Source organism: Osmerus mordax, chromosome 8, assembly GCF_038355195.1.
Source record: "Osmerus mordax isolate fOsmMor3 chromosome 8, fOsmMor3.pri, whole genome shotgun sequence".
NCBI lineage: Eukaryota > Metazoa > Chordata > Actinopteri > Osmeriformes > Osmeridae > Osmerus > Osmerus mordax.
This window is the reverse complement of record NC_090057.1, coordinates 8,769,159-8,780,802: the sequence shown is the minus strand read 5'-3', so window position 1 is coordinate 8,780,802 and position 11,644 is coordinate 8,769,159. Positions and strand designations below refer to the sequence as shown.

General features: G+C 49.6%; 1 protein-coding gene across 1 annotated transcript in view; it reads left to right on the top strand.

The window, feature by feature from the left end:
- The first annotated feature begins 1,441 nt into the window (after positions 1-1,441).
- Positions 1,442-11,644, top strand: part of man1a1 (mannosidase, alpha, class 1A, member 1) — a 37,259-nt gene continuing 27,056 nt past the window's right edge. Inside the window, exons 1-2 of the mRNA XM_067241744.1 lie at positions 1,442-1,531; positions 11,087-11,202. Coding sequence (XP_067097845.1) covers positions 11,137-11,202 — 66 coding nt within the window. The 5' untranslated portion in view covers positions 1,442-1,531; positions 11,087-11,136. The remainder of the gene's footprint in view (positions 1,532-11,086; positions 11,203-11,644) is intronic.

Genomic DNA, 11,644 nt, shown 5'->3' with positions numbered 1-11,644 from the left:
AGCTGTATTAAATGATATAATCCCCCCAGTTTTATGAGACGTTGGTGTTTGCGGTCCTTTATTGACTGTAGTATGTGCTCCGTGTCAACATCAACATGACCTGACGATGCTCCATGATGTAGGCCTATGTTAACCAGGTAGAAAACTGTGTGGGGCTTGGTTGTCTATTCACCAGCAAATAAATGACACATTTTCTAAGTACATTTTCAATTTACTTTTTTTTTAGTTCGAGTTTTGTGTTTATGAACGCAAACCGAACCAATTGGTAAATTGAAACAATGTATCATCCTTGCATGGATTCGATTTAGGAAACGGACCTTTGGGGTGTGAACCCACCCTTAGATTCATTGGCTGTCAGGAACACACCAGACAGTAGCATTAGTGCTACAGAGTTACTTAATCCTGACCAGATTAGCCTAGTTCTGAAATCCCAGGTCAAGTCTTTCCAGTATCCCGGTGAATACATTACATTTGATCTAGCATTGACAGTTTTTGTGAAGAAGACAAAAAAAAACCTTCTTTTTCCCTCTATACACTCTCTCCTCTCTCTCTCTCCTCTCTATCTCCTCTCTATCTGTCCTCCTCTCTCTCTCTCTGTCTCTCTCCTCTGCTATCTCCCCCTTTGGATTTCTCTCTCTAACACACACACACACACACAATATACACATCTGCCACTGAGGAGGGGGGGGGGGTGGGAGGAGAAGGAGAGAAAGAGAGTGAGAGAGAAAGAGAAGAAGAGAAAAGAGGCGTGGTCCTCTCATCTCTATTGAGACTGTCAGCTCTGATGCTATTGATGAGCTAGAGGATTAGACGCCTGTCTCCTCCTGTGCCAAGAATAGAAACACAATTAGAAAACACAGTTGGCGACGAGACAGTGGAAGGCAGTCTCTCTGTAATGCTGCATCAGTCATCTGTCAGACACACACACACAAACCCACCCCACGCCCACATGTGCCCCCCCCCCACACACACACACACCGCAGTGTGTGTCAGCTTCGCCTGTTGTCCTTCTGGTCAGTGGAAGGAAGGTTATTGATCTGGGTTGTGTGAATTCACGCTTCTATTTAACGATCGATGAAGTGTCTCAGAGTTACAGATGTTTCAGATGACGATGTTGGACCCCCCCCCCCCCCCCCCCCCCCCCCCCCAAGCACACACCATCCAGTATTTAACACCCCCCAGGGTGGCATGCCAAACTGAATGCAGCTGACTTGCTTTTAATTTTCAGAACCATACCTCCCCCATGGGGGGGGGAAAACATGGCTTCCCTCCAGCACACTAGTTTTAATCTGCCTCTCCTTCCCCCCCTCCCCTCTTTCTCTCTCTCTCTCTCTCTCTCTCTCTCTCTCGTCTCTCTCTCTCTCTCTCTCTCTCTCTCTCTCTCTCTCTCTCTCTCTCTCTCTCTCTCTCTCTCTCCCTCTTTCTCTCTCTCCAGATGATGAAGTTTGCGTGGACAGTTACAAACACTACGCCTGGGGCTCGAATGAGCTGAGGCCTGTCTCCAAGCAAGGACACTCCAGCAATCTGTTTGGTGAGTCTGCTGTCTGCTCAAACAGCCGCACATACAAACACACCCTCTCCAGACCCCCAGGCTGGTGATTCATGCTGGCCCCTATCGCTGGCCTTGCCCCTCAGATTAGGGACAAATCACCAATCAGTCACAGCTATCAATCCATGATATAGCCTCCCTCTCCCCTCTTTTTCTCTGCTCTCTTCTCTCCTTATTTTCTCTTCTATCTTCTCTCTCTCTCTCTCTCTCTCTCTCTCTCTCTCTCTCTCTCTCTCTCTCTCTCTCTCTCTCTCTCTCTCTCTCTCTCTCTCTCTCTCTCTCTCTCTCTCTCTCTCTCTCTCCCCCTCTCTCTGTTTCCCATTTAACATGTGTGTTTAGAGTGTGTGTGTGTGTGTTAATGTAAAGTGTGTAAGTTTAGAGTGTGTGTAGAGAGTGTGTGTAGAGTGTCTGTTCCGTGTGTTCAGGAGACTGAGCAGTTGGCCAGAGCAGATTCAAGTCATTTATTAGCTGAACAGGAAGGGCTGTAGACATAATGAACAAAGTATATATTCATCGAGTCTGATAAATTACGAATTAAATATACTTTTCCTGACGTCAACTTCTGATTCATTCTATCTCTCTCTGTCTTTCTCTGTGCCTATGTCCTCCTGTTTGTGCTTGTGTATGTTTATGGTTCATTTGTGTGTGTTTCTGTGTGTGTGTGTGTTTGTGTCTGTTTATGCTTTGTGTGTGTTGGTGTGTGTGTATGCGTGTGCGGGTGTGTGGAGAGAGGTGCTGAGGTCACTACAGAACACGATGGGATATGAAGCGTCATGGCTCTCAGCTCCAGAAGGAAACACTCCCATCATACCTGACATCACACACACACACACACAGCAGTTTCTGACCTGGGGGTCCAACCAAGAAGCCCGGTCAGAACTGAGATTGTGACCACACCCACGTGCACACACATGCACATCCTACTGTGTCTGTGTTACAGCATGTGTCCAGTTAGTGCTTCGGAGACAGAGAGAAAGAGAGAGATGAAGACAGACAGCGATATAGCAGGAGATAAATAGATAAAGACAGTAAGAGACCACCCCAGACATGTGAGCAGGACATCTTCTAAACCTGGACACATCATCTAGACATACACACACACACGCACACACACACACACACACACACACACAGACAGACAGACTTTGCCAAGTGTAAGATGAGTCAGGCTGTGATTAATCAGGTTATAGAGCAGGTGTGCATTATGAATGAGGTGTTTCTGTGTTAATGCTCCATGTCTTATACATGAGACATCTGCTAGACCACACACTAGGGGAGGACTGAGGGAAGGAGGGGAGAGACAAGAGGAAAGACTGGGAGGGCACAAGAGGAGAGACCGGGGGCCGGCATTGATAAGAAAAGACTTACACCTGGAGACACACACACACGCACACATGCAACAACACACACACACACACTATTCACAGTGAGCCAAGGTTAACACACAGCCACACACACCTCGGGTGTTTCTTCCAGCTGTCAACCAAGGACAGATGGCAACTCCCACCCCTGCCCCTCCCACAGGAAGTGAGCCAGGCCTCAGAGGAAGTGGCTCAGAAGGGAAGTAGGTCTAGGCAGGTGTCTGGTACGCCCTTTCCACCAACGCTAACCTTGTTGTGGTTCTGGGCTGTTACTAGTGTCGGTTTGCAGTGGTTCAACTTGCAAACGTTCTAAGGATCAGTTTGCTTTTCTACAGGCTAGAGAGCCACCAGGGTTAGGGTGTTTCGCAGTTGAAACTCAAAGAAATGGTTTGAGATGGGGCAGCGGCTCCGAACTGGCCCTCAAACTGCCGTAGTGGAAAAGGTTTTTTTTGTGTGTTTGAAGAGCAGCACACCAGGAGGGTAGAGCAGGGGAAGATAGGAAGGCTTCTCTGGTCTCTTCAGGACACCTCAGAACCTGACCCAGCCCAGCGGTGGCCCGTGTATTGACACATCAAACTGACATCAAATCAGCAGTCAACCATTCCATTTGTGCAAACTCTGGCCATCTGGTGAGCATAGCATGCTAAATCAAGTGCACCTCAAATTAAAGCATGTCCGAATTGCATTGAGTCAGTTCCAAAAAGCTTGAGATAATTACCCCTTTCTCCTCCACCTCACTCCTATCCTCTCCTTCCCTCTCCTCTCCTCTCTGCTTCTCCTCTCTCCTCCCCTCTCCTCTCTTCTCTTCTCCTCTTCACCTCCTCTCCTCTCTTCTCCTCCTCTCTCTTCCCCTCTCCTCTCCTCTCCTCTCTTCTCCTCTCCTCCTCTCCTCTCTTCTCCTCTCCTCTCTTCTCCTCCTCTCTCCTCTCCTCCCATCTTCTCTCCTCTCTGTCCAACTCCCCCCCTCGCTTTCTCTCTCATCATTAATCTATCGTTGCGTACCTCCTGGGGAGCGCGATGAAATAAAGACCCTTTAAATTGATCATTTCACAAATGACTTTATTTCTCTGCTCTCGCCATCGTGACCTGTGATTGTTATCTAGTTACTAGTAAATCTCCAGGAGAAAGAAGTGATTGTTTTTTTCAAGTAGTAATAAAGAAAAACGGATAAAAAGAACAGATGCAGTCTTTTGTTGACAAAGATGGAAGAGCACTGCAGGGTGTTATGGGTAATTGCCTACCCCACCACCGTCTCAATCTGAAACAGTTTACCAGATAAAGCCCTAGGCTTTTAGGAATATTGAATGGTAGGCCTGTAAGGTCTGTTGATGGCTTTGGTAAGTCGACATCAAGTCAGGAATCCTTCAATTGCTTTAACTTGTATGCCCATGTACGATGAACATGAAGATTATACAGAGGTGTGATTGCATTAAATATTCTGGTACTGAAGTGTCGGGTACTTTTTACGTCCACCAATAAAGTATTTCCCAGTCCTTCTGTAAATGTCTTGCTGGGGTGTTTTATTAGTTGTTAACTTAGATGAGATCTATAATATTGAGACCTGGACGTCTTCCAGACATGGGCTTGTTTGGCACCAGAACAGAATTCTGTTTATCACTCCTTCCCTTCCCTTCTCTTCTCCCATCCTCTCCTTCCATTCCCTTCCCCCCTCTCACCTCCTCTCTCCTTCCCTCATCTCATACCCTCAAGCCAGAGGGAGGAGCAGGATAAAGAGAAGGAACTTCCTTAACTGCTGGATGAAAATGATATATTGTATCACAAACACACACAGCTTCTTTGCATCTGTGTGGATGTAGCTGCGATGCATTCTTCTGCTGTTTTGAGCTTCAAGTAAAAAAAAAAAAAAAATGACCAGGAACCAAAAAAGAGAAAGAAAGAGAAGGGCAGTCTACCGAGATCAGTGTCTGGTCAAGTGTGCATGCATGTGTGATGATGTGTATGTGGTGTGTGTGTGTGCGCGCATGTATTTGCATAGATAGTCTGTGTGTGTGTTTGCGTGTGTGTGATAGAGAGCCTGTTCCTCTGAGCTCAATGACCAGCAGCTCTGTTGAGGCGTGACACGAGGACGAGAAATGCCACTGCTGCTGCATTAATGACCCACAAGAATCAAGTGTGTGTGAGCGTGTACGTGTGTGTTTTTGCGCAATTACAAAAAAGGAAAGTGTGTTCTTTTCCTGCCAGAGGTATGTCTTGTAGATGGAGAAGGAAGAAAAAGGGGGAGGGGGGGGGGGGGGGGGGGGGACGAAAAGCGGGAAAGAGAGAACCAACCGTTTGCGAGCGTGCTAGAAGAACGATGCCGCGCATTAATGTGCATGCAAACGCTGTGTTGTTATCCTGATCATGATTAGGAGAGACGGGAGGGGGGCGATAAGAGGCTCCCTCCTGTCTATCCTCCCCTCCCTCTCCTCCTTTCCTCACCCGTCTCCTTCGGTCCCTTCCCCCCCCCCCCCATGTCCTCCTCTCCCCTTGTCCCTCCCGTCCTGAAGATGATGAGCAGAGACGCGGGTGCTGGGCTCGAGGATGACGGCTGTCGTATTCCGGGAGGCTGCTGCCTCTGAGGGCTAATCCTTGTCATCTAGGTTGGGCTTGGAAACGCCTTCAGATTTTAATACAGTTTCTGAGTGGCGGTTTCATACCGGAGCCGTTCTCTGTGTGGCGGGCTGCGTGGCAGGGCTGCGGTGAGTGGCAGGTGGTGTTGTGTCATACGCCTGAGGTTTGTCACAGGATAACGGTGATCGAGTGTTCCCGTCCTCGGCTTCCTGCCTCAGCAGCCAATAAGATCCACTCTCTCTTCAACTCTGGGAAACAGCAGGAAGTTGACCTGAGGTCGAGGGGCTGCCTGTCCCCTCTCTCTCTCTCTGGAGGCTGAACACGAGGAGAGGGCTTGTTTGTACCATGACCCAGCTAAAGTCGTCCGGGGGCATTCGCCTGCTCGACTCGCCCGTCCAAATACACACCCTTGACTGGACAACAGCCTCACACTGGTACTGCCCATGACAACGGCTGCTGGGCCAAGACTGAAGGCTGACCAAACGCACTGGATGTAGAGAGCGGTTCCAGCACTTTGACAGAACATTCCGCAGGGTCTTGCCAGGGCTCCGGAAGGTGAGCAGAAGTTTATGCTGCAGTTCCAGACGGTTTGCTGAAGGGTTCTAGAATGTTGGGAGATTGTTCCAGAAGGTTGTGAGGGTCTGTTGGCAGCTAGCCTGCTGGAGGTGGCTAACAGCCATGTGACAATGAGTAGGCTGCCATCTGGCTCTCTGGCACAGGCAAGGCTGGTTGGCTGGCTGGTTAGCTTGCTGGCTGACTGGCTGTCTGGCCAGCTTGCTGGCTGTGTTATCTTACTGGTTGGCTCGCTGGCTGGCTAGTCTGAGAGAGAGCAGTGGGGGGCAGAGTGGCACTAAGGATCAGATCCGACACTGATCACATGGGTTATCCCTCCCAGGGAACATGGATGTCCAGGGACCCTTTCTAATGGCCTCAGCCACGGCCTCAGTGACCAGCCCGAGAGAGGATCAGAACAGTCAACGTCTGTTTTTAGTCTGAATCCTGTGGTTTTGATACAGCAGCCTGTGTTCTGGTTTTGTGTGCTGGAGGTGGTGATGTGTGTGGGTGGTGACATCTTTTCAGCGCCAGTCTGGTAACAGGCTATTCCATCTCTGGAATTAGAATGGATGGAGTCATTTTCTCATGACCTCCCCTGGGCTAAGCTGGTGGTGATGTGTGCGTTTGTGCGTGTGTGTGTGTGTGTGTGTGGTCCTCGTGATGTAGAACATGTTAGGATGAGGGGTATGAATCTCTCTCTCACACACACAGAACGGGGGGCTCAGGAGAGCAACAAGCCCTACTTTACACAATGTTGCCCCTTCCCCATTACTCTCCCCTGTTCATCTCCTCCCCTCCCCCCTTTCCTCCCCTCCCCCTTCCTGTCCACCTCCCCCCTCTCTCCCAGCCCTGGATACCTTGGTTGGGGTCCTGGTGAGTGATTAATCACCAAAGCTCACACAAGCCTACAGCTACGACTGAGCAACCTGCTAATGGATGTACACACACACACACACCCGCACTAACACACCCCAACCCCTCATTTACAACCAAACAACCTGTTAATAGATGCTCCCATATACACTAGATAAAATACACACACACAAACACCAGGTACAACCACACAAACACAATCATATCTACTTGACTGCAGTCAAAGAAAAGGCAATCCGGTCTGGCCCCAGCTCTGTGGCTGTCCTCTGTTCGGAGTACACGTTCAGCCTCCTCAATGTCCTGATGCTATCTGGATCTGGAGCACTGGACCCTGTCCCTGATAGCACTGTAACATCCTCTGTTTGTCCTACAGCTGAGTGTGTGTGTGTGTGTGTGTGTGTGCGTTAGATATAGACATGTCTTTCCACGGTCTAACGTGATTGTCTAAAAGCTGACTCCACACTTTTCCACCTCCGGCTTGGAATCAGTCAGTCAACCTGGCAGCCATCCAGTCAGCAGGGAAACCAGCCAATGAAGCAGCCCGCCAAGTCAACTTGCCAGCCAGCCAAGTACCCAGCAAACCAGCCACTTCAATGGCAGGCCAGTCAGTCAACCTTCTAGTCAAGTCAACTAGTTCAGCTGCTAGCCTGTCAGTTACAGTCAAGCAGACAGCTATCTAGCTTGCCAGCCAGTCAGCCAGCCAGCCAGCTAGCTGAGGGTCACACGACGACAGGTCTCTACTACCCGCCCTCACCCATATTCTTCTACTGCATCCAGCTTTACCATCCTGTGATTTCCTGTCCTGCTGCCTGTCTCTTTTCAAGCCTTTGTGTTGGAGGGAGGACAGGCATGTCAGGTGTCCTGGTGGCCTGCTTCTCATGAGGATCACATGAAGGCCTTTTATCTGGGAACAAAGATGCTATCTACATTTACATCCTAGATGTGGGCTTCATGGGTGAGAAGCAGCCCTTCCTGTGTGTCGTCTGCTTCCTCCGGTTCTGTGGTCGGGTCAGGACTCTGGGTCGGGCCGACACCCTGGGAAGGGAAATCAGCCTGCAGGCTAGTCGGGCCTGGCTGGGATTGGATGACTCTTCACTTCCTAGCTCTGCAGAAAACGAGGATGTTGAGGAAACCACGGAGGAAGCTGATCTTGGATGTTGAAAAATTTGTACGAATGTGTGTGTGTGTGTGTGTGTGTGTATGTGTCGTAGTTTGGTTTTCTGGGCTTGTGTTTGTGGTAGTGGTTACCCTCCTTTCATTCCCCTCTTCTCTCCTCCTCTCTGCTCTCTGTGGGCTCAAGTAATTAATAATCTTCTCGTCATCTGTGACAATGGCTGTCTTGTTTGCAGCTTGATGGCTATAAAAGCTGTCACCTGTCAGTCTGTCCATGTGACTGTCTCTGTCTGTCCATCTGTCTGCCTGTCCATCTGTCTGCCCCCCCTTCTCTCTCTCTCTCTCTCTCTCTCTCTCTCTCTCTCTCTCTCTCCTCCATCACTCCATTCCCGCCACAGGAACCAGAGCCCCTGTGTTCCGCTCCTCTCTCTCTCTGCTCGTGCACCGGACACACTAATTAATTTCCCAGGAGAAATGTAAAAAGGCTGTCCTCCTTAACGAGTCCACCTTAATAAGCACTCCATTCTGCCTCTCCCAACATACGACCCTCCTCTTTTTCCTTTGTGTTTTGTGACTTGGTGTCTCTGACTCTCTCCCACGAGTGAGGCTTATCAATGTACCCTCCACCTGAACTCCCAGAAATTTGTTCCAGAGCGTGTCACGTCCTGCCTAGTAAGTGTGTGTGTGTGACGGGGGGAGGGGGGGGGGGGGGGGGTTGTGGGATGACAGGTCACAGGGAAGCAGCCTGGATTCATTGGTTGGTGAGGACCGATCTCTTAGATCAGAGAGGCATTATAGAACCTGGTGGAGGGAGCTCTCATGTACCATGTTTTGAAATGACAATAAAAATCCTTATCCATGCTCTTCTATGGTGTGCGTGACTGCGCGGTTTATAAACATACACATGCTCCTGCATACTAACACACAGACACACACACACACACACACTTTAACCACATGTTCACTGTCCCTCTCTCCGGGTCTTTCTCATGGTCTTTCTCTCGAACAAACACACACACACACACAATCCAGTCTGGTGCTGTGTGTCTAGGGACTTTCCACGGCAGTCGTGTTGCAGTGATAGGATAAGTGTCTCTCCATCCCTCTCTGCTTTGCTTAACAATGAGCTAGACACACACAGCCATACACACACGCACACACAGCCACACACACACATAGATACATAGCAGAATGCAAGGAAGGACTGAGAGCAAGACAATCGCTGGCTCTGAGCATGTGTCATCCTTCCCTCCCAGGGCACAAATGGAACGAGAGATTCATGAAACAAAAAGGAGAGGAGGACAAAATGGTGCCAGGTGACAAACGATGGAGTGTGTGTTTACTGCAGCCTGCAGACAGAGGCATTCGTCCTTTTAGTGGCTCGTATTCACAACCCATTAGTTTACACACACACACACGCACACACACACACGCTCTCTTTCTAAGGCAGAACACCTACCTCTTGTTTAGCCATGTATGAGGGGGCGTCCAATTCAGGGTAAAGCTTTTATCCGTAATCCTGTCCTTTAGAGGAATGATCCTCCATCACCTCTCTCTGTTTCCCCACTCTGCTACCCCAGTCTTCCCCCGTGTCCCTCCCTGCCCCCCCCCCCCCCCCCCCCTTCCTTGTCCTCGTCTGTAAACAGCCTGGAGGTAGAGGGAACAGGCAGGCAGGGAGACTTCCTGGCAGCCTGAAGACATTAGACTTTAAGTACAACATGGCCCAGCTGCCGGGGGGGAAAGTATCTCACAGCAATCCTCAACAGATGCTTGAATGATCTTGCTTTTAGAACGCCCCCCTGTGTGTGTGTGTGAGTGTGTGTCTGTGTGTCTGTGTCTGTATATCTGTCTTTGAGTGTGTGTCTGTGTCTGTATATCTGTCTTTGAGTGTGTGTGTGTATGTGTGTGTGTGTGTGTGCCCCCTGCAGAGTGTCATCCCCACAGATGTGAGATGCTGGTATTACTGCAGCAGACAGATGGATCCTGCGGTTCACATTCTGATACTGTCCTCAATAGGGCGAGGATAGCCACACACACGTAGTCTTAGTCCTACCTTAACCCTCTACTCTAGCCCCACCCTAGTTCCACCCTAAACTATTCTAGCCCTATTTTAGTCTGGCCTATGGGTAAGATATGAAATAAAAGCCAATCGTTTCGGATCATAGGGAACGATATAGCCCAGTTTCCCTGCATTTCTCTCTAGCTTAGAACACCCTGTCTTCAGACAGTGTTTGTGTGTAATAACCCATTTATGAGCATGTTTACATAACCCACTTGTATAAGACTGGATCGCCAAGTAATCTGAAAGACTAATATTTATAAGCTAGCTATCTTAGGCCTAATTAAAAGTTAGAAGATGTTGAGAGAGTGTGTCTCTTAAGCAAATGTTTGAGAGAGAGAGAGAGAGAGAGAGAGAGAGAGAGGGAGAGAGGGAGAGAGGGAGAGAGGGGGAGAGGGAGAGAGGGGGAGAGGGGGAGAGGGGGAGAGAGGGAGAGAGGGAGAGAGGGGGGGGAGGGTAGAGTTGGTGGTAGGAGGAAAGAGAGAAAGAGAGGGAGAAGAAGAAGAGAGAGAAAGAGGGGTCCCGAGTTTCTAGACACCAGGAAATTACAGTTCAATATTGTCATTAGGCTTCTTGCTCTTATCTTAATGAGTTGGAGAGGATACTGTATGTCATGCTCACATGTTTGTTTGTTTGTTTGTGTGTGTGTGTGTGTGTCTGTGTGAGCGAGAGAGAGAGAGAGAGAGAGAGAGAGAGAGAGAGAGAGAGAGAGAGAGAGAGAGAGAGAGAGAGAGAGGGCGAGCAGGGTATCTGCTAGGCCAGTTACCAGACACTTTCAGTGGCGAGACTTCGACAACACTGATCCACCTGTAATCTACTCAAGAAACTTTCCACACAGACCCTTCCCACCCCCACCCAGAGACCAGACGTGGTCTGCCCCTGCTCTGTACCACAGGTCACTCTGAGGTTTCCAGAAGGTTCCAGCAGCCACATGGCTCCATGTCAGACAGTGTGTGTGTGTCACCGTGGGCCTCCAGTCTAAAGTGTTGTTGTTGTTGTGTTCAGGCAGCATCAAGGGTGCCACCATCGTGGACGCGCTGGACACCCTCTACGTCATGGAGATGCACGACGAATTCAAAGAGGCCACAGACTGGGTGGAGAAGAACCTGGACTTCAACATGGTAAGACACCACATTTACATGTAGTCATTTAGCAGACGCTCTTATCCAGAGCGACTTACAGTAAGTACAGGGACATTCCCCCCGAGGCAAGTAGGGTGAAGTGCCTTGCCCAAGGACCCAACGTCATTTTGCACAGCCAGGAATCGAACTGGCAACCTTCAGATTACTAGCCCGATTCCCTAACCGCTCAGCCACCTGACTCCCCAGAGCAACTAGACAGCAAGACACCAGGGCAACAAGGACCAGAGCAGTGCCCAGCGCCTTCTAGAAGCTCCCAGAGCTGCAGTGAGATGAAGCCTCCTAGACTCCGAAAGTAAACTTCTGGGGGTCAGAAAAGGAACATTCTACAATGAGACTGACGTGAAAGATAGAGTGGGTTCTGCAGTGTGAATGGAACATATGTACGTCAGCAGGTCTGTCCGTGAGGTTGTCAAGGTTGAGA